This window comes from Poecilia formosa, unplaced genomic scaffold, assembly GCF_000485575.1.
Source record: "Poecilia formosa unplaced genomic scaffold, Poecilia_formosa-5.1.2 Scaffold20, whole genome shotgun sequence".
Taxonomy (NCBI): Eukaryota; Metazoa; Chordata; class Actinopteri; order Cyprinodontiformes; family Poeciliidae; genus Poecilia; species Poecilia formosa.
The window spans coordinates 1-23,034 of NW_006799959.1; the positions used below are offsets into that span (position 1 = coordinate 1).

Consider the following 23,034-nt stretch of genomic DNA (forward strand, 5'->3'; position numbering starts at 1 on the left):
TTCCGCCCATTACCTAGCAACCCCAGCACAGTTCCGCCCATTACCTAGCAACCCCAGCACAGTTCCGCCCATTACCTAGCAACCCCAGCACAGTTTCGCCCGTTACCTAGCAACCCCAGCACAGTTCCGCCCGTTACCTAGCAACCCCAGCAGACTTCCAGTCATCCAGTCATCTCTCACATTTGGTCAGCTGGTTTTACTGCTACATGTGCTGTATAATATTTTGTTGTTGACTTTCTGTCCAGAAACTACTTGCTGCATGCTGTTGGTTTTCCAGGAGGCTCCACATCTGCTGTTCAAAGATGTACAGTTGTATAATTTCTCATCTGTTTGCAGCCATTTTCATGTGCGACTGTAAAATGTTGAGATTATTTGTATTTAAAGTCACAAGAGGCCCTTTAACAAGTTATTCAGAACTGAGCAGACTAAAATCTCATTATCCAAGAATGATTGTGTCACAAATGTAATGAATATGTTTTGTATAGACCGCTCAAGGAAACATAACATGTCACCTTTAAGGTTACAAAACAAGTATGTTAATTTCAATTCTTGCTTATATAGTAATTTATTTTAAGCTTAGCTCATAATTTAGACTAATCAAATGAAAGTTTGTCTTCAGTTGATCTTTTTCTGAAAAAAAGTGCATGAATGCAAGAGTTTAACGTTTTGCTGTAACCTTTCTGTAAATGCCGAATATAGTTCCAATGGAGACGAGGCAGTCGATGTTTGAGGAGCCGTCCAGAGGATCAAAACAAACCACATATTTTCCCTGAAAAGAACAAGAAAAGACATCAAATTAATCATTTTCTGCAGGATGATTTTTTACAGACCACATCTCAAACAGTTTCTTCAAATTTAAAGAATAAATATAAGCCTCCAAGGGCTTCTGGGAAATATTACGTCATGATATAAGCCAACTGTCATTGAACATCAATGTTCATAATAATGTTTACTGAGATTTCAAAACCAAAGCTAAGAAGCATTTTATTGCTTTTGTTTTGTGTTTGCACATTTTCTAAAGTAGTGTTACCAACCACACCATCATGCAAATCAACGATTTAACTAAAAATATTGCAGGAGAAGTATTAATGTTTGCTGCTTTTCTGTATTAAACAACAGTTAGTTTGTGTTATTATGTTTTATTTTACATCAATTCTTACCCGTTGTTCAGGATCCACGATGATGGCCTCTTCATTCTCTTCGGACACCAGAACGCAGGACGTGAAAGACGACTTGAGCATGTTGATGACCAGGTCATTGGACAGGATGTCCAGCTTCTTCACCTGGTCACCCGTCACGTTGGTGTTACCTGCAATCCCATAACTGATAAAGACAAAGAGAACAGAAACAGTGAGCAGAGCAGGAGGAAATGGTTACTTCACATGCTTTGCTGCAGTTATGACTGACAAACAAAACTGAATACAGTCATAGATTTCAGTGTGTTAGATTAAAACATAAAAAATAATCATGGTGTGCCACAAGGTTTGCTGTTGGGACCTTTGCGTTTTGGCTTATTCATTAATGATTTACTGGAATATTTTCCAGCAAAGCTAACCTGCCAGATGTACGCAGATGATGTCGTCTTGTGTCAAAAAAACAAACTAAAAACAGAAGAATTCAAATATTTAGGGATGATCTTTTGTTGTTTGAAACAAGTGATACAAATTATGAAAATAATGAAATTTAAACTGTCTAATTTTAGATTGATTAAACATAATTTAACTTTAAAAAGTTCACTTCCTCTTTTTAAATCTTTTCTTTGACTTTAGACTTAGTTTGAGATGTTGATTTTAATGTTTTACTTGATGGGTTTGTTTTTATGTTTGTTTTATTTGTTTTAGTGTACAACACTTTGGCCAACATTGTTGTTTTAAAGTGCTTTATAAATAAACTTGCATTATTCTTACATGTAAATGTTCATTAATACAGACTTTGGTAGTAACTGGCATTTTTTGTGTACTCCGCCCACCTCCAGACGTCCCATTTTCAACAATAAAACTGAACTTGAAACAGAGCAGGAGGTTCGTTGTTTCTATTAGAATAAAATTAAATTGTTGAGGCCGAAGTTTCATTTCTAGATCATTACTAAGGAAAATAGATGCAAATGCATCGATTTAGGGTCTTGAAAAAGGCAGATTGGAGTGAAAATGAGCCGTGAATGGTTGGAGGTATGCGCTTCCTGATTGGTGCATAAACAACCTGAATCTCCTGCTCAGCCAGTGCGTCAACGTGGACGTGAATGCAGCAAACAAAAGCAGACAAAACAGCTGCACAAAGCGCAAAATGTGCGGTAGTTTTTACAGATAAAACTGCGTCTTTGACTCGGTGAACTCACAGATGGGCGATCCCAGCTTTGCGCACCGCGCTGGAGATGGCCTTCACTGCCGTGCCCAGGGAGTTGAGCAGCGTGGTCAGCTCCCCGGTGCCCTTCGCCTTCCTGCCCTCCTCCATCACGAAGCGGGTCATGGTGACCACGTTGGTGTCGAAGGTTCCCCGGTCAGACATGGTGGCAGCGGTCCTCCTGTGGTCCGGGAGCAGAAGTTGGAGGAAACGCTGCAGGACTTAAATGCGCTGCGAGGCGGAACCCGGCGGAGGGAGTGAGAGATGCGGGGCCAATCCGGGGCTGCGTGAGAGGTGTGGCCCGGTGGGAACACTGATCCGCATTGTGCAAAACTTTCTGTAAGTCACAAACTGATAAACTATCAGCAGAGGAGTGTGACTGGAACAAAAGAGGCTGCACAAGTTTGGCTGCAAGAGTCTTTTGCAAGAGACCTAAAGCTGCAGAATGAAATTCATACAAAAACGGATTTTTTTTCTTTTCCTTTTTTCTGTTAAAATTGTCAGTATAATTCGAGACAGATAATCTGTGAAAAGGTCGAGCTTCCCCACCTCCACCCTGTGCTACTATTGCCATCTAAAGCAACCAATCAAAGCCAGGAGGAGGGTTTTATCGCTGTCAATCATCCTAGTGTACCCTCCTAAATGTGCTACTGGGAGAAACAACTTAATGGTACAGAAAAATCCGTCTTCATCTGTGGCCAAAGTTGGGCAGTAACTAGTTACATTTATTTGTGTAACTCTGTTAAAAATATTTTATTACGCTGTACTTTTTACTTTTATCTGAGTAATTTTATTATGAAGTATCTCTACTCTTACTAGAGTAAAATTTCTGGATTTTTTCACCAGAAGCAGACGCACACCTGCAGTTTTTTTGTTAAAGTTTTCTAAGTTTTATACTGGAAGAAACTGAGTTGGGGAAAAATTATTTTGAATGGGTAGGGTTGAAGGAAATAGTAAAACAATCCCAATTTATTTAATAAATCAAAATTCTTTTTTTTTTTTTGCTAGAGTTTATACAATAAATGATAACCAATACGATAAATGCCAACTGCAAGGTTCTTCAGACTTTCCACAATGGCTCCTGATAAATTTGGCTAAAAATGATAAAGAGTCAATAAATACAGATATTTAAACTGCACATATCAGCAGTTTTTCAGCTTTTTTCATTGAATAATTGCATGGGATTTCACCAAAGAATAGCAGTAAAAGTATCAGTAATATCATTTAAATCAGGGATGTCAAACTCATTTTCATGTGACAGAATGTGACAAAACTACCCATTGACAAACTGTTAAAATATTATTAAATAATTGTCTCTACATTCAATGAAAATTTCTTAAAGCTAAAAAATATTGATCATATTTTCACACTGATGTAAATTGGTATTACACAGATTGCAGCATCCAGTCAATTTTGAGAAGGCCAAGTGATGGTTGAATTATGATTTATTAAAGCCATAATAAATCATCATTTTCATCAACACAAAAGCTTGACAAGAACAATTAATAATTATAATTATGATTGTTTTCACCATCTGTTGTTATTATGTATCTATTATATACATTTTTTCCATTAATACAAGCAATCAGCATTTCAAGTTACTCAAATAAACTTCAATCCCAGTTACTCACCTTGTTCTCTTATTGGCTGAAGCTGATATTGAGTTGCTTCTTGTCCTTTTTTCTGTTTATTGCAGTTAACCTTCGCAGACAGAACTGTATTCCATTACCATGCTACCTTAACAAGAAAGTTACCAAATTAAAAGCGTAAAACAATAAACAAAGATAACTTTACTCAGTAGGCCTTTACCAGACTATAGGGCCAAGTAGAAAGACATGGCGGGCCGGATTTGGCCCCCGGGCCGTAAGTTTGACACGTAATCAAACAGATTTTAAAATCCAACATTAGAACATTCAAAATGCAGTGTTTTTGTGACAGTTTTAGGGAAAGAAAACCCATGCATCCCAATCAACCCAGACTTTTTTGTAAATGTTATTTCTCTCCCTACCAGTGCCAAAAAAAAAAAAACAAAAAAAAAAACTTAAATTCATAACACGATGTGGTTTTTGAGGTTAATACAAAATAAAATCTTAAAATGTTGGGGAAAGGATGAATGCTAATTATAACAAGTTGTTCAAGTCATTGTGTTTTCAAATTTTACCTTCGTCAAACGGAGGTGAAATAAAACCTACACAAGATGGCGCCCAACATCCAGTTTACTTCAGTTTAAACCATCTGCTTAATTTGAGGCTTTAGTAGACTGGATTCAGAATTTATCTCTAATATAATCAGCATGTAATGTTTTATGTATGTGAACCTAGGCAACATTTACTTGAATGGGATGTTTTTACTTATTTTTATGGGTTGATAGGGGGAAAAAAACTATAAAATTAGTTTCAGGAGGGAATTTAGTCCCGGTCATAAAAATATATAAACACTGATATCAATCCGCCAAAAATGATCCGTTCGAATTTGGAAATAAGTTTAACGTTCTGGGAACTATATTATATTGCGGAGGAGAAACGTATCATACGGTGGCCTTGTTGCCAGGTAATCGAAAGTACTGAAAAGTAATTTTCTTTAGTTTGTTTAATTTAGTTGTGTTTTTGTTTCACAAAATGTATTACACTGGCTGTTAAACAACAATATCTTGCACAGGAGTTATGTTAGCTTAAACATGACAAGTTATAGAAAGAAACGCATCACTTGGTTCTCGCGGAGTTATTTAGCAGTTAAACCGGGGGGATAGTAAATAGTCCAGTTAAGCTCTTCATTACTTCATGCCGTAAAAGTAGGCCATGCTGTCGACAGGTAAGCTACACCTGCGTTACTGACTGACTGACCTTCATTACGCCCATCGTACTCAGCCGAGCAGCTACTGCGCATGAGCGTGGCTCACCTCGCTTCTGAGCCGACCGACCCACCAACCGGAGCGGACAGTACAAAGAAGCTGCTGGTTCTGCTGCAGACGGGATCCAGACCCACCGGGACAAACTTTAACTTTAGTTCGGGTTTGTGGGAATTTATTGTTCCACCCGTTGAGGAGCTGGAGTTTAAAAACGGCTGGAGGAGTTAGCAAGGAGTTGAATTCAATCCGAAGAAGAAGAAGAGCAGCCTGGGAGACACTTGGCGTCTGGTGAGTTGAAGGCGATTTATTTTGGGGAATGCATGTTAATTTTTAAACTTTAAGGCAGTGTTATCGTGTTTTAGTCTGCGGTTTAATTTGGTAATTTGGTTTAATTACTTTAAAGTTCAGTTTCTGGTCTAAGCGGTCGTGCAGCGAGCAGAGCAGACAATCTCATGAAGCGCTGCTGCGGGTTAAGCAGGATTATGTTTAAAGTCATATGGTGTTTGTTGCTGATTGAACAAACTATCCTGCGGGTGCCATGCAAATGTTTTCCAGGTACGGCTCAATGGGCCGGACTTTGAGCTGCAAAGGCAGGAAACTTGTCTTTACTCCTTGGAGAGACAAGTTTTTGGATTTTCTCTCTAGCGATGCACCGATCGGGTTCTTTTCTGGTACCGATTTTCCGTCTAACCAACTAAAACCGATTATGACCTGTTTTTTCCTCCTCATTTTAATTATGTTATAAAGATCACAACAAATAAAAGTTGGCATAAATTTCTTGCAGTTTTGATGCATTGCTGGTCATTTTAATCTGTGGCATATTGATTCTCTGCTCATAAACACACAGAGCTTCTCTAATGTAATCAGGTTGGTAGTAACTAGTTACATCTACTTTTACATTTACTTGAGTTACTTTTTTGAAAAAAATATTCTTAAGACTTTTTCTACTATGCTGTACTTTTTACTTTTACTTCAGTAATTTTATTAGGAAGTATTTCTGCTCTTGTTTGAGTAAAACGTCTGGATTTTCTACCCAGAGACTAAAAAAAAAACATGTTTTAAACAAATTCATCAGACACACACACCTGCAGTTTTGTTAGTTTTTTATTGAAAGAAGCTGAATTGGAAAAAATTACTTTTATTTATTTATTTTTTGTTACTTGTATGAATTACTTTCATTTTGGTGTTTTAAAATACCAAAATTTCCTCTGAACTATATTTTAGTCTGTGTGGTGATGATGTAATTTTTTAATATTAAATAACTGATCAGTACTTGAGTAGATTTTTTTTACCAAATACTTTTTTACTCTTGAGTAATTTCTTTGATGGCTACTTTTTACTTTTACTTGAGTAAAAATATGTTAAAGTAGTGGCACTCTTACTTATTTCATGTAATTTGTGGGTTCTCTACCGCCGCTGAATTTAATGTTGTAATTTTAATCCTAATGTCTTGAAAACCACAATCAGTTCTCACCTGAATCCCAAAGAATGCCAAAGTGTCTTTTCTTTCAGCGCTCTCATTTTCTCTGCCTCCTCCTCACATTCTTTAATACAGTGCAGTGATTGACCCTCGTACAAAAGCTCCTTTATGGGGCGCTGAAGGCGACTGTCATCGACTTTAAAATGTTGCACATGGCTGTAAAGGAAGCTGCTGCTGCTCGTATCTCTCCAGCGAACTGCTCCGTCTCTCTGACAGCGGTTGTGACGCAGACCTTGATGGTGGTCTCCATTGTTCTGCTGGACCACTGGGGTCAACCAAAGGGCTCCTCATCTCCTCTCCAGCTCAGGAGCTTTCCCACTTTTCTCCTTCAGGGATGATCCTCTGAATTGATATGGGAGCGGGGGAGAATATGAGCATTGTGAAAGCGGACTAAAGGAATTCTGCGGCTTTCAATGTGCCGCTTTTGGCATCTACCTGAACTCGATTCTCTACACCAGAGAATAAGAAGCACAGATTTCCAGCAGAGCTTTTATCTCTGAGGCTAAAAGCATTCTTTCAACTTAAAAGTGGCTTTGGTTACTGAGCTGACATTTTGTTTGTTTCCATCATCCACTTCTGTTCTTTTGTTAAACTGATCTACAGTCAAATTTGGGAAACAAAATCTTAATTTTATGAGTATTAATTGTTATACTTTAAGCTGCAGTGTGTAACTCTTATAAACATGTTTTTTGTGATGTTGTGACAGGATGATGCGAGACAGAAAATCGAGCTTCTCTGTCGTCTTCCAGAAACGACCAATCGGAGCCAGGAGGCGGGTCTTAGCACTGTCAATCACCTCCTTGCTTTCTGCTATGCTGCAGCTAGCCTAGCCTGCTGTGAATGCTAAGGCGAGTTAGCATGGCCACCAATGATGACGGATAAATTGTTTTTCCTGTAATGGCTCAATCTTTTCACAGGTTTCTGTCTCATAATAAACTCTCAAAATTGCAAATATCTCTAAGTTAGTGACACAAAATCATTGATTTTGAATGCAATAAAATCCCCAAAACAATCGAAATCCTGGAGGGACTCATCAGTGTTAAAAGATGTTAGATGTTATTTAATTTTAACAAGAACTTACCGAATGCAGAGACGACTATTTATGAATGATTTATCAGTTTAGTGGTTTTTATCACTACTTTTGGAAACAACCGGCCTTTTGGTAACATTCATGATGTTGATGAAACTGAGCTTCACACCCTGCTTTAGTTTATCAAATCATAGTTGGATTTTGAAGTTTGTGAGAGATGCTTCACATTTTTTATTTTTAGCATTCATTGTGTCTGTAGTGCAGTGTTCCTCAATTCCGGTCCTCACGCCCCCCTGCCCCGCATGTTTTAGATGTTTCCCTTCTGCCACACACCTGGATTCAATATTTTGGTGATTAAAAGGCCTCTGCAGTACTTGAAGGTCATGCAATCATTTGAATCAGCTGTTCTGGAGTAGAGGCACATCTAAAACATGCAGAGCAGGGGGCCTGAGGACTGGAATTGAGAAGCACTGCTGTAGTGGAACTAGTTTAGCGTCAAATGTTGCGCTTCGGTTGAGCCTGGCGTCGGTGTTTGCATCAGGATTGGCGGCGTTTTGAGGCGACCTCTCCAGCCCACATATGGCCGCCTCTCTTTTCTCACTTCGGTGAGACGACCCTCCTGTCCACGACTTCAAAGCCGAGTCTCCCCCTCCTCCCATCGCCTCCCTGTGATTAGTCTCCCATTCCTCCGGTTTCTGGTTTAGACTAAATGACTTCCCTCCTCACAGTTGCTTTGCTTTTCTTGCTTGTTTTAGAGTTTTTAAAGAATCCTCTCTGTTGAATTGCTTTAATTTTAGTCTCTGGGTTTGCTTTGCAATCCCAGGTTTGGTTGAACATCTGCACATACCTCTGCTATATTTTTGCTCTTGTTGCATATTTTTGTGCTGAAAATTCTATTTTTGCCATTTCTTGCAGCTTAAGCATGTGTTTCTTGCAACCTTGTGTTCCTCCCCACTGGAAGCACACTTGCTGGTTTGACTGGAGGTGAAGGGAGTTGTTGCAGCTGCTTTGGTTTGAAAGTGTGGGATGAAACCACGAGGACTGCCTTGTTATTACATGATCGTGGTAGAAGTTAGCCCACAAATGTGAAATGTTGCTGTTTGGAGCAGCGTCAAGTAGGAAACGGCATTAAGTAGCCTCTTGGCTTGAACTGTGAAGAACCTCAGATATCAGAGTATGCACAAAGAAGATTTAAAATGGAGAACTTGCTGGATTCAACAAAAAAAAAAAAAAAAAAGAGAAGTCAAGCTTGTGGGAATCCTCCTAAGAGATTTCCAGTAACCTGGGACAGCTGCCAGCGCGGCACCACACTGATTGCTAATTTGAAAGGAAGTCATTACTGGGCGATCAAAGCTCTGGCTGAACTGTTTACAAAATCTCTTGAGTCAGTTTTTTTTTCTGGACTTAGAAGCTTAACAGAATCACACCAGCACAACGTATGAATTAGAAGAATCTCTTAAGTGGATTTGTCCTTTATTACAAACTTCATGCAGACTGCTTAAGCTGAAGCTGCGATCAGACATGATTGCAACCAATCAGCAACTGGGCACATAAGCCATGTTTAGTCCTTTGTTTGGGTTGTAAAATGCTGTTGGTTCTCTTTACAAAATTGCTTTTCTTTGTTTTGTTTTACTTGATTGGTGATTGTTTGCAACTGATTTGCATTTTAAGTTTAGAATAATTCACTAAGACCACAAAAAACACGTGACGAGTGGCAAATTATAATAACTTGTTGAAAAATTATCTAAATGTTTCTTTAATTTATTGAAAGTGGAAATAATTTTCTTTAAATGTAAAATTAATTTTGACCCTGATGTCTGATTGGCTGCTGTCAAAGAGACCTTTACATCTGATTGGCTGCTTTTATAGAGACCCTAATGTCTGATTGGTTGCTTCAAAACAACAAGTTAGGACAACCTCTTCTAAGCTAGCTATGGCAGGGAAGTTGATATTTTCACTGGAAGTGTGGAAATAATTAAAAAAAAAAATTTTCAGGTGAGCAATTCCAACCTTTATATCTGTAGTTTGGTCTGAAATATTGCTAATAATTTCGCCAGAGAGAGTTGGTCAGCGTTAGCTAGTTAGCTAGTGGGTGGCGTTAACATTGAGCCTGTCGTCTGTGGCAGCTTCCTCCATGTTATTAAAGAGAAATGGGGAAGTAGAGGCTAGAGTTTCTCACCTGGAGTTTGTAGCAATTAAATTACAACAATTTATGGAAGTTATTTCCACACTTCCAGTGAAAATATCAACCTCAGATACCTAGAAAACTTGGAAGAAATTGTCTTGATTTGCTGTTTGAAGCAGCCAATCAGATGTCAGGGTCGGCCCTAACCCCGCCCACTGAGTTTGATAGGGGAAGTTGATGATTTAATGTAATTCATGAAGCATATAAATGTATAACTTTTAACAAATTTAACTCATAAGGTATTTATTGTTGTCTGATTCATTCCTGAGTGCTGCAGTTTGCGTGAGGAGGAAAACTGTTGCGGTGAACATGAATGAGTCGAGGGAATCGCTCTTAGTGGCTCGGATTAACCCCGCTTAAACCTTGAAGTGTGTTTTTCACAAAGATGTTTTGTTTCCTGGTATGTTAATCTCTTTTCTTTCAGTAATTCTTCCTCTTAGTGTTTGTGCATTCTTCTTTTCCCTCTATAATAAGGACGATTATCACGGTTCACTGAAATTTGAATTCCCAACTTCTTTGGAGGATCATTGATCTTGGCAATTTTTAATTTATTTATTATTAGACCAACTATGAAAGTGACTGTAGCAAATGTTATGCTTTCACTTACATTGGAGTCAAGGAAATGCAGAAATAGACAAAGTGTTGCTAGAGTATCTGCCCTTTGTCCTACGGAGGAAAAAAAGTGCCCTTCTGAGATCTAAAACTTTTTAACAATGTGTAGCATGAGTTCTCTTTTTGCAATTAAAGGCTAGTTGTGATTTACTGTTCTACTTTTCATCAATTTATAATATTTTTATTTATTTTTGTTAATCCTAAGAATTTCATAAAATGCAGAAAAGGTCATACTTGTTTTGAGATTTTTAATGTTTTTGTTCGCTAATGCATATTGGTGTCGTCTTTTGCAATCAGCAGATGTTGGAAAGTAGGGGTGGACAATATGGACTTAAAGTTTTATCACAATATTTTGTTATTTAGGCCTGTCACAATAAATTTATCACGATAAATAATAAACGATACGATAAATCCAGGCTTCAAGTGAATGACATTGTGCATTTTGTTTGGACAATCTCTTCCAATGAAAGACAACAAGGACAAAGTTTCTTTTCTCTTCTTCTTTTTTGCGTGTGTGCAAATTGGTAGTCATTATAAAATTGTGTTGGAGGTGCAGTCAAAAAAAATGGCACCCTTAGTTTTTTACTTGAGCACCTGCCCCAAAAATGTCTGTGCACGCCCCTGGTTAGAGTGAAGGTAATTACCCGCTGGAAAGACGACTTGATGCTGGATGAGGCTTGCTGGGACGGATTGTTTTGACATTTCCAAGAGAATGGGAGGAGTGGAAGAAAAAACTGTGGTCAAACAGGGAGCTGAAAGGTGCTCAATTATCTACTTTACACAGATTTCCAACTGAGACCGTGGACTTTCCCAAGTCTAAGGTTTGACTGTTACAAATTACAAGCATAATTACTTAAGGGAGGTACCAAAAGAAAACACAAATATTCAAAACAAAAACCCAAATGACTTATCTTTTGGTGCTACAGTATTTGCGCTTATGTATGAAGGTAAATACAGTTTCTGACTGTAGTTTTGAACAAATTTCAGTAAACGCACAGTTGTTCACAAAAAATGCAGGAATTTGTTTCTGTGTGAATTTCCATACAGAATTGTGAAAACTGGAGGGACTGACTGGGCATCAGAGCCATTTGGTTTTGGGGCGCCACATGGCTCTTTGGCCTTGTTCCTGTTCATCTACCGTTGATTAAAGGCCACAGAAACCTTTAATAAATGCCTCTGGAGGTTCAGGCATGTGCTGCACATGTGTTAACCAGAAAATACCACAAAGTTATGGACGAAACAAACCGATAAGGACCAGCTAAACATTCCCCTCGTCTCTTTTCTAAACAGCAGCTGGTATGCACGGTGTGTTAGTTTATGGAAACATCTCATTTGTCATGATTCCCTCACAAATATGGCTGTGAGTTTCAGGCATGCTGTCTGAAATGTAACTGTTTCTAAACAGAAATCCAGCTTGTTTCCTGCAGGTCAGACAGAACGAGGCCAGTGAACTCGGTGCTGATATGATAGTGATAATCCTCCAGGTATGCAGGCATGCACAGACTTTGCTTGTCAAGTTTAGGCATTGCAGAGAACGGCTTGGCATCTTTCAGGCCAAACTCTGCAGCCTGTTTTAGGGCTGCTAACCAGCTGCAGACCCCCAGCTTTTGATTATTCAGGTAAATTTCTAGAATCTTCTTCCAAAGTTTTAAACCTTCAACCACATGTAACTCATAAAATCTTCTCAAGGTGTGCCAGTTGTTTTCCACACTGTTTGCTTTGTGAGGTGTAAATTGCAGCACACCTTGGTAGGATTACTGAGTGTGATGATTGTTGGTGATTTATGGGGCATAAAGTTGTAACTTGGTGTCCTGTAGAGCTCCGTAAACACAAAGTCTGTGTCACTTTCTAAACAAACAGCTTTGGGAGTTTTCACACTTGATAGTCTGGTAGATTGGGTTCGCTTGGGCACCAAAGTTTAAACATTTGTTACATTTTCAACTGGTGTGGTTCGCTTTCACACTGAACTGTTAAATGAGCCAAAATCTTTAAGTAACCTGTTCCCCTCCTCACCTGTGGGGGCGCTGCTTCAAGAACAAGTGAAGGAAATGACACAAAATCTCTGAAGACTCTGAGCACAACTTTCTTCTTCTCAAAACAAAAATGGAGTAGAGTCAGATTTTAGCGGTTGTAGGATTTTTCTTTTCTCTTTGGTTAAAAAAAAACCCCACAGGCTGTTTTTGCTGCTAGTGCTAGATTTATGTTTGGTTTTATTTACCCAGAATGCCTTGCGTTGTAGTCCTTTTCCTGCTTTTGGAGTAGTCTCTTGTCTGTTTATGGTTCTCATATGCATCGAAACCGCGCCAGAGTTCATTTCAACCGAGTCAGGACTTCAGAGTTCACTTTATTGATCCGCATCAGAGTTTGATTATCTGTTCAGACCTCCCCAAACCAACCGCAGTCCACCAACTTTTTTCTGTTATTGGTGAGAAGCACCAATCAGCTCCCCAAACGCAGGGCTTTGACGTTCACCAAGCTGTAACTTTGTAACCAATTAGAAAATTCATCTGCAGTAGCAACTGTTTAACCTAAAGAGGGCAGCACTGAGACGGTTGTTGGCCAGATATTGCAGAGTTAAACAACAGAAACGCAAAGTTACCAACCTTAAAGACCAGTTGAGTTTATCTGTGGAAAAAAATGTATTTGGTGTTTAGTTACCTTTTTAAATTACAACTTTTAATTAATTTTTTCCCTTTTTATCCATGAAAAGCTCATTAATGCAATCATATAGGAGTTGTGTCATCTGTTTACGGCGCAGAAAGGCTCAGTGGCCCATAGTTACCCGCCTCCTCATGTTACAGCCTCCCTCTGTTGCACGCTGGTATTGTCAGGTTACTGCGTGTTTCTGTGAGGTTCGTGTCAGGAAGCGCTCCGGCGTCCCCACGGTAATCCCTCGTCCCTCACTGCCTCATCAGAGTTGGACGCAGACTCTTCACACCTGAGGGAGGTGAGTCTGGATTGTTTTAGGCTATTTTTATCAAATATGTCCTTTAGACGGCCCGTCAATGAGACCAGTTATATCAGTACTCTGTTTTTAACGGAGTGCATATAAATAATTTTTTATCATAATAACCTGACAGGATTCTAGTTGGAGTTGAACAAGGTATCAAGTTGCAGTAGAAGTGCTTGAAATAATGCAGTTGTAAAGGAGTGTTTGAATGCAATATGTGGTAGGATATATCTGATCTGTTATGTATTCATGCTCTGCATATTAAGGCAGTTAAAGGTAGAATTTGTTTCTACCTTTAACACCAGCTGTTAAAGGTAGAAACAGCTGGTGTTAAAGCTGCGTTTTCATTACAAATGTTCAAAAAACTTCGTCAATAATCCACTGTCGAAAATGCAATGCAATTGTGGCATTTATATTAAATTAGAAACTTACAACAACTTATTAGGTCCATTATAGACAGAAAAAGGAAAAGGTGGAAAAAAAGTTAATTTCTGTCAAAAAACTCAAAACAATTTTGAAATTCATCTGACATTTTCAAGAAAAAATGGGTGTAGTAATAGTTTTTAGGTGGAGTCTCAAGTATTTGTTGACTTTAGATATTACTGGTCCCTAAAACTTCCCAATTTTAATGTTTTAGGACTTTAAAACCTGAATACATACCAAGCCATGGTTTTGTCCGTCAGTTCTCCCGTATTCCTGTTTGTCTGCATGTGGAAAAACAAATCAGCAAACCTAGACCAGCTACGCTTTGCCCTTTCTGGTGCTGGTTTACTTTAATGTGGGAGCTGCAGAGTGAGGAAGTCATTCTGCACACATTTAACATCCTAGTGGAAGTAATTAACTGGATTTCTGGAACAACAAACTCTGGAAAGGATTGCTGCCATCTGTTAAAGACATCAAACGGGTCAAACGGGTCACGACAGAATCAACAGGAGTCGACTGCAGATCTTTATGCCACAACGTCGGACTCCCAGTGAAATTTAGTGACTTTCTTTATAATTAAGCATCTGAAGGCCAGAGCTGGTTCAGTTGTTAGAGGTTTACCAAAAAGTTTATTTACATTTATCATTATTCAGAATCAATTTAAAATGTCCCAAAATCGATTTGAAGTCAAATCCTCTGGCGGCCATTTTGTAGCTACGCGGGGCGTTTTGACGTCGCCACACACGGTACCTCCAGAAAACACCAAGGCAAAGAGGAAACTGTAAAACCGCTTTCATGTCATTGTTTATGTCCGGAAATGTGGTGAATGCGCCCAACGCTGGAGGGCAAACGGACGATCGTTTCCGTTGCTGCGCTGCTGCAGTTCTGTTAACAAAATGAAACCTGGAGATGTAGGTTGGATTAATTCAGTGCAGTTCGCCACTGGGACAAGTATTGCTGAAAAAACTTCTACATCACTGATTCTTTATTTCTTACTCTTTGTGTCGGCTGTGCTACGTTGCCATAGCAACAAACAACACCGCTAATGTATCAGGATTCAGTAAGAAAAGACAGAACAGAACATTTGGTCTGTTACAGTTTTATGTTTTTAGGCTTGATGTTTATTTTGTGATTATTAATAATAGCTTAGCTACAGCTCCTGTAGCTAAGCTATTGGGGGGCCCCAGATAAAAATCAGCTTGGGGCCCCTAAGAGGCTCGGACCGGCCTTGGGGAAGCGCTGCGTGAACAGCAGCAGGCGTTTATTTCCTCTGGTGTTAGCAGAGATTTGTTTACCACAGAGATCGACTCTGGTGAAAGCTCTGCTGCACCGAACTGCAGCGTCAGACTGGTTATGATGGGGAAATAAAACGTACTCCTGGTGAATGTGGTGGTGGGATAAATATGGAGGGATCTCAGTCTGGGTTGAAGCTTTTTGTTGGTGGAAGACCTTTTTATTTTCTTCCATATCTGTGGTTTCTCCGTTTATGGCTTTGAGCTGTGGCGGACGCGTAATGGCCCCGACATCCTCTCCGGTTTCAGCTTCCACAATGTGAAAGACGGGTCGCCATGGTAACGCTGTCCGCAGGTCGGTCCTGCTCTGAGGGACTTAACCTGTAGGTGGTCAGTTAGTTTTATTTTACATCTTTTTATTTTTACTGATAATTATCAACATTTTCCTGGTGGTTACAACTATGACCGTCACAAAAGCAAATATTCCTAGATGATAAAATGCCCCAGAAGTTTTTGTGATAAACTATAATATTGTTGTTTTGGGATCATTTTCAGGATATATAGTAATAATAGTATAATAACACAAAAACACTCTCAAAGTTCAATAAACTTTCAATTCTAATGAACATTTAACACTGGAAGATGTTTTTAAATGTCCTAAATTAGTAAACAAAAAAAAAAGAAAATGAATTATAAAGTCTGTAAACGAAATTATTCTAAAAAAAAAAAGGGGACAAAACACCAGACTGAACTCGAAAATGGTCTTAAAACAACTATATTGTTATTAATCACAATAATTTCTGGGACAGTTGTCCAGAAAAATGTTTTATGATGATGATAAAGTGTAAAACATGTAAATCTGGTACCAGCTGGTTTCTCTGCAGACGTCTGACCGAAGCCGTTTATCTAAAACGGTTTTTTGCATATTCAGTGACATCTGCCAGCAAAGCTTCGGCCGGTTGCTCCCGTCCGTCTGGTGAGGCTGAAATAATGGCCCAGCTCGGGTCGCCACTCAAGTCAATATTTGTTCATGGACAGCGGCTGCTGTGCAGGAGGCGGCTCTGTTTTAGTGACGCTTAGTGATGTTCGCTTTAAAAAACACTTCAGAAAGCAGAGATGTGCTTAGACATGATGCTAAAGGCTTCTTCTAGCTTCCAGTTTATCTTATTATTGCTTTTTCCTACTCAAAATTACATTTTGGTTTTAGATTAATGGAAACTGTAGATAATAATTGGTAACAAAACTTGTTTTGTGTGATATTTGCATTTTTCCAGATGATTTTTATCCGATTTTATAAAAAAATTGTGAAACATTTTAGTGTGTCAAAAAGCAGAAATAAAAAATCCACAAGGGAGGCAAATACTTCATAACTATAGCAGGGTAATTGTTTTACTTCCAGAGGCGTCAAGATGCTGTGAATTTCTTATTAAAGCCATAAAATGAAATATTTACTGCATCGACTTATGAAACGGTTGAAAGAAGTTAACTGCGTAAGTTTACCCACAGTTCCCTGAAACGGCTTTGGCTCCGTCGCAGGTTTGACTCCTTCAATCCTCCGTTGCAGTGAAGCAAAACGAGCCGAGATCGTTGCTGCTGCCGAATTTATCTGACTAAACTCTCCGATGAATCATTCTGACAAAACTGTAAAAATAGTTTTTCTTTTCTTCCCCGCCGAGTCATTTTATAAAAAAAAAAAAGATGATGCAGAAAAGTTCCCAGAATGCAGTGGGAGCTAATCTGTTGTTTTGGTGGAAGTGGAGGCTCTGGCAGCCATAATGCCGCAGTGTCTCCACTGGAATGCTGCAGCCATTGTGGAGCGGGACGACACCCCCGCTGGCAGCGCAGTACAATGTGCTGCATTAAGGCTTTGAAGGCATGCTACTGTTTCCATAGCCTGTGACCCCGCGAGCCGAGGCCAACGTAATGAAAAGGACGACACTTTGGAAATCGTCAGTTAGTCTCAGGGTTATTACAGCTTCCTCCGCTCAGCGGCGGCTGGGAATTTAAAATTCTCTTCAGCAAATTTTATTTCCTGGATTTAAAGAGAAATCTGCATTAGACTGAAATCTAATGATTAATAAAATGATAGATTATTACCATTAATCAGATAAAACAACCGGCGCATTTAAGTGCTTGAGCTTACTTTATTCAATATTAAAAATATTTAGAAATTTAAATTCTTTATTGCATAACAAGAAATATTTTTTTGGCTAAATTCAATAACATGCCATTCCTTTGCTTGATTATTTGAAAATCTCCTCCCTTTCTGCTTCACGTATTGGTACAGTGTAGAGCTGAGCTGTTGGTTATTTTTGGATGGACCAGTTAATGGTGATTAGCAAAAGGTGCTAAATACGAGACTTTTCTATTTTACAGAATTTAAGGCTAAAGCTAAATTTGCCACTTGAGAAATTCTGGGTCGGCCTTATTTACAGACAATGAATGTTTTTTTTTTCATAAATACAAAATGTAAACATTTTTTGCTCAGTTTTGATTTAATTTCTGCTCTTTGTCCTTTCAGGAAATGGCCTTTGAGTCCTTACACTGCAGCTAGCGATTAATCGATTACTAAATTAGTTGTGGATTATTTCAGTGATTGTTTAATCACAATTAATCTGAATAATCGTCCAGCCCTAAAAGAAATCTGCATTAGACTTTTCTTTTGTCAACACTTTAAGTCTAATTTGATTAATCACAATTAATTTGATGAATCGTTTCTGCTCTAAAAGCCAGTAAAGTTATAGGTGACAAAAAAAGAAGCAGAATTGTTGATTTTCCTTTTTCACTTGAGGATTTTGAATCCAGTTTGTTAAAATCAATTAGACTTCCAGATTCGGTGGAAATCTAGAGGAGCTGTTTGAGCGAACGGCGGGACCAAAAGGGGTTATTTCAGGAGGTTTGTGCCTCTTTCCTCCCCTGCACACTTTTCATCTCCCCTCTCTGACTGGAACAAATCATTTAGCTAATGGGATTAGTCCTCCCTCCTTCCCTTCCTCGCTTGTCTTCTTTCTTTCCTGAAGATCGTTCCTGAGTTCCTCTTTTCTTGTTTCTCTCCTGGATAAAATCCAAGTGGTTTGGTTCAATGAAAGGATCTGGAGAGGGAAAACTGAATTAATGGGGAGTGAATGGAGGATTGGAGAGCTTCATTCACCCCATTTGGCCTTTCATGTGAACTCGTTTAAAATCAGTTTTCTGTTTTTCCAACAGCTAAACAAACTGCTAATCTCTGTAAGTTTGCTGCCTCGTTATCTCAGAGAAACCAGGAAGAAATGACGCAGTTCTGCAGAAACCCGGGGTGATAACAGCCTCCTCCTTTCTCACTCTTTCTTCCCTTCTTTTTAGCTTTCTGTTGTTTGCTCTTTCCTTTTGTTGTTTTGCTTTCTTTTGCTCTACCTTTCTTTTGCTCTTTGTAGCTTTCTATCTTTTCCTCACTTCCTTTCTTTCCTTGCTCCCATTCTTCCCATTCCTCTTTTGCTCTTTTATTTTGCTCACTGTCTTTCTTTCACTTTGCTCTCAATCTTTCTTTTGCTTTTTTGTTTTTCTTTATTTTGCTGAGTTGGTTGCTCTTTCTGCTCTTCCTTTCTTTTGCTCTTTTTTTTCCCGTCTTTTTTGGAAGACATCAACTGGAAGATGAATCCATTTTTTTTCCCTAAAAGCTAAACGAACGTCCTGATCCGTTGTATTCTGGTTTCCTCGCTGAGGAACCAGAGAGACTGATTACCGGGCCTGACGTTCGATCGGCGTCTCTGGAGCTGCGAATCGGGCCGAATCGATGATGTCACCAGTTATAGGCGGGAGGGTCGCGACCTCTGCTCGATAAACAATGAGGCCAGCTGAGGCAGAGCCGGGGTCGGCCAGGGGTCAGCTGCTCGGCAGATGGACACAAATTTATTTTGAATTGCATTGAAATCATCTTTTAATGCGGATAGAGAGAAGCTGACTGTTTCTTAGTTAATAAAAAAACGTTTGAGGAAAAGTTGATTTCTGGATCATTACAGAGGCGCAAACAGCTCAGAAAACAAACCTGTCCTCCATGTCGGGATTATGAGAACGAGAAGAGGTTTTAGAAGATTTAAACGTTGAAGTTTTCATAAAGGTTTTACTGTTTGACCAAACAGTTTTTAGGCTCAATATATTCCAATCTGATCATTTTTCCAAAACCCAGCTTTGTGTTTTCACAAATAAAGGTTTTAAAATGATCAAACTGGGTTTAAATTTTCATTTCAGTCTTTTACAATTCAGGGCTTTTTTCTTAATTCTGGATAATTATAGAAAAATGACAACTGAGTTTGGCAAAAGTTTAATTTTCAATCCCATTATATCAAAGATAATTTTATTTATTTATATTCAGCTCCTCATTTTTCAGATTGTAAAAAACAGTTTGACTTTCAGAGTTCAGAGTTGATTTCTGGTTTCATTACTTGTATTATTATTTCTTTTGCTTTTTCTTTCTCCCTTTTGTTTCCACTCTGCTTGGCGCTTGTGTGTTTACCTGGACATCAGCTGGACACGGTGAAACGATGACCTGAGGTTGAGGCGGCTGCTTTCTAGTTGCAGTTTTCCTCTCCTTCCTGGTGGGAGAGCAATCAATGACGAGTTGAGATTTTTATCGAAGCAAAGCCAAGCGCTGTAGTAATACAGATAACATCTGCAATGGAAAACGTTTCATAATCGCCTCTGAGTGTCGCAGGTGTTCCTGTGTTTGCTGGATATGGACCAAGATGCGGACAGCGGCCCCTGTCCTCAGATTAAATAAAAATATTTAATTGATTTATGCTTTTGTTTCCATCCAGGCCTTCACAACAACTTCCCTTAATTCACCTTGAATGTTAATTTACGAAGCTGCAGCAGGTTCCTCTGATGGATGCAATAACAAATTTAGCTGGATGATAAACTGTCCCAGAAGTTATCGTGATAAAAGATAATATTGTTGTTTTTAAAACCATTTTCAAGTAATATAATGGTAGAGGCATGATAATGAAAGAAGACCTTCTCAAAGATGGATAAACTTTAAATTGTAATGAACATTTAACACTAAAACTCAGACATTTTAAATATATAAAATAAACAAAACAACCAATAAAATGAATTATAAAGACTCTGTCCTTCCAAAAAAAGGTTTAGATGAGACAAAAGCACCAAACTAAAGACTTTTATCATCCAGGTTTTGGTAGAGGAAAAAAAATCATACAAATAGAAATTATTGAGCTTAATTGATTGCTTATTACAGCAGGTGTAAACATGGCGTATAATTTGTATTTTTTGTTTAAATATAAAGAAGTGATGGGGAATAAAGTTTTCTGGGGTCTTGGAGTTCATGAAGACTTTGTTTGTTTACCTGCAGGTACAAACATCATGATTGGACTGTTGGGTTACAGGCTTGCGTGACGACTTGCTACAGAACAATGTCTTCCGTGCATTTTGGTCATTATGGTTCCCGTAGGGGACTGCGAGTCGTTTCGCATTCATGAAACCTCGCCGCCGCCATTCCCACCGCACGTTCGCCTCTCCCTGGCGGTAATCCAACACGCCGCGACTCATTACCAGCAGAAATGAACCAGCAGCACCAGAGTTTGGGGGGTGGGCTGAACAGCACCAACAACAAAAGTCTAATCAATTCAGACGAGGTTCAGAGGCTCCCAAAACATTCCTGACATACTTATCTGTCCGGCCAGCAGGAAGTCTGCGTAGGCCGCCGATAACATCCTCAGAACGAAGTTTTAGCTTCCTCTTTAGGTGCTTTCACTTGTTTTTCCCCCAGTTTAATTAGCTTGTCGTTTTTTGTCCTGCCGCTGTCACAGGAAGACGGAGCTCATTGGTCCGCCTGTTAAAGGTCAGCAGAATGGGCTCGCTTGGCACAAAAGCAAACATGGAAGCACTTAAGGAGGGGGGATTTCTCCCACAATGCCTGACAAGACACCAGGAAGCTTCACACTGCAGAAACGGGATAATCAATGAAGCACAGACTCATTAGCCAAACAAACAATTAATCGAGATTAATCGAGGAAAGAAAACTGAACAGTGTTGCATGTGAGAAGTGGAGCAAAAGGTTTGTGCAAAGGTTTTCTAGCCACAAGTTAATTTTCCAGTCAGTTATTGAAATAATCATTAATTTAGTAATTGATTATTCGCTAACTGGAGTATAGTCAAAAAAAGGCCATTTGGTGGAAAAAACAATTTATTCAAAGCAGTAATTAGGCCAAAACTGTTAAAAAATATGTGCATTTTTAAGATATACAACAAACAAAAAAAACCCTTTGCCTGTAAATGTTTCAGCCAAAACTCAAGTGGTTTAGTTTTAGCTTCTCTTCAGGTTCCCTCAAGGAATGATATGAAATAAAATGTTTATTTTCTTATTTAAAAAAGACGGTATATGAATCATTCCATCTTTAAATGTATTTATAATATTGTATAAAAAGCTAAAGTAGTTAAGTGAGAAATCTGTAGACTGTGCAATTTTAAAAATTTGATTGTCAGAACAATCGATTCCTAAAAGAATCGTTTGTTGCAGCCTGAGCCAATGAGCATCTAAAGCTTTCTTTGATAAACTCTGTTGTAGATTTTTGGGTGTGAAGGATGGATGCACTGAAGATTTTTGAGTCTATAACTTAACCATTAATCGATTTATGAAATTAGTTGATTATCTAAATAATTGATTAATTGCAATTAATCCGATATATACTGTTTAGCTTTAATGCAGCTGTAAATTAAGGAGGATTACTAATAAACACATAATGTGGTTTAGGAGCTCATTTTATACTCACCTTCTGTATTGTTGGATATTCTGCTCAATCCACAGTTCTGCTGCGAATTTTACCTCAAAAGAACCAACAGAACTGAGTTTTAGCTGCAGAATAATTTATTTTCAGGATAACAAACAAACTGCTGGGATGCTTTTGAGCTCGGTTTGCATTGTTTCCTGGTGAGAGTGAGAGGTTGGTGTTCACCAGCCCGTAGCTCCTGTACGCCTTAGTGACTCCACTCAAGGGCTAAACAAATAAGCGGCTCCAGCCTGTCCTTGGTCAAGTGTGGGGCTGAAAAGACGAGGCTGCAGGGGGGAAGCTGGGAGAAAGTGTCTCTTTAGGGAGATGGAAGAAGAAAGAGGGGGGAACGGAGGAGTAATGCATTAAAAACTGCTTGATTCTTCCTGAGAACCTTTCCATTGAACCTAGCAGTCTGTCTCCTCTAGGGGGCAGTGTTCTTTAGCAGAAGAGAGGCTATGTCTGTCAGAGAGGAAAACATCTTAAATCTCAGTTCAGGAGAGTCTCATTCAGTAGATTTTCTCTTTAAAGTGAGTAAAGTTTTCTGTCCTTTGTTCAAAGTCGAGGATTTAAGTCATAATGAGGTAGAACCCTGAAAACATCCAAGAAATCCAATTTCAAGACGTTAAATTAATAAGTCAAATTTCCTTTGAGTCATATTTGATGTATACAGCATTTTAAAAATGACTGAAAGTAACACAGTTACTTGGTTGTGCTATAAAATATCACTTGGTGCCTGGAAAACACAAAACACTGCCTCTTTAAAGAAAGCTGTTGAGCTGTGCTTTTGTTGCAGGAAGGTAAAAATGAAGTGATTTATAAGTAATTCTCTGATGTTGTTGCTGTTTTGTTCCTGCTCATAAATCTTCAACCAAATTCCTTCTAGTGATGTGAATCCTCTGGGGAGCAGCTGTCAGATAAAACACAGAACCAGATAAAGAACATTCTTTACACGGTGGACTGCTCTCCTACCTGGCATGGAAACGACTGTAAATGTTAGCTGCTTTAACGTCTTGGTAAACAGTTACAGTTGCAATCTGCTGCTAGCTGCTAGCTGTTAGCTTGTGCTGCTTCTTCACAGCGTTGGGTAAAACTTGCCACCAATGTAAACAAATACCAGGCAGTGGAAGCGGACCAGTTGAAACAAAATATCCAGCCTTCAGCTAGCCGCAC

The 23,034-nt window shown here is 38.9% G+C and overlaps 2 protein-coding genes across 3 annotated transcripts in view; one reads left to right on the top strand and one right to left on the bottom strand.

Annotated features, from left to right (window-relative positions):
- Positions 1 to 512: 512 nt before the first annotated feature.
- On the bottom strand, positions 513 to 5,329 carry fbp1a (fructose-1,6-bisphosphatase 1a). 2 transcript variants are annotated; one of them, XM_016669125.1, is made up of 5 exons: positions 5,240 to 5,329; positions 3,972 to 4,073; positions 2,336 to 2,521; positions 1,161 to 1,323; positions 513 to 769 (listed from the first exon to the last, which is right to left on the bottom strand). In XM_016669125.1, the coding sequence occupies exons 3-5, from the start codon at positions 2,503 to 2,505 to the stop codon at positions 659 to 661; spliced, it is 444 nt and encodes a 147-aa protein (XP_016524611.1). In that variant the 5' UTR covers positions 2,506 to 2,521; positions 3,972 to 4,073; positions 5,240 to 5,329; the 3' UTR covers positions 513 to 658. The 2 variants fall into 2 exon arrangements, with proteins under 2 accessions (XP_016524611.1, XP_007547400.1); XM_007547338.2 differs by having other exon boundaries at positions 3,972 to 4,077; positions 5,240 to 5,325.
- A 67-nt stretch (positions 5,330 to 5,396) lies between these two features.
- kank1a (KN motif and ankyrin repeat domains 1a) overlaps positions 5,397 to 23,034 on the top strand; it is a 50,096-nt gene continuing 32,458 nt past the window's right edge. The window contains exon 1 of the mRNA XM_007547339.2: positions 5,397 to 5,476. The gene's annotated coding sequence lies outside the window, so the exon portion shown is untranslated. The remainder of the gene's footprint in view (positions 5,477 to 23,034) is intronic.

Excerpts from the sequence above, each read along its gene's own strand:
- fbp1a (XM_016669125.1), bottom strand. The coding sequence starts at position 2,505 with ATGTCTGACCGGGGAACCTTCGACACCAACGTGGTCACCATGACCCGC. Across the intron at positions 1,324-2,335 it reads AAAGCTGGGATCGCCCATCT|TTATGGGATTGCAGGTAACA; the intron begins GTGAGTTCACCG and ends TGTCTTTATCAG. Across the intron at positions 770-1,160 it reads TCGTGGATCCTGAACAACGG|GGAAAATATGTGGTTTGTTT; the intron begins GTAAGAATTGAT and ends TGTTCTTTTCAG.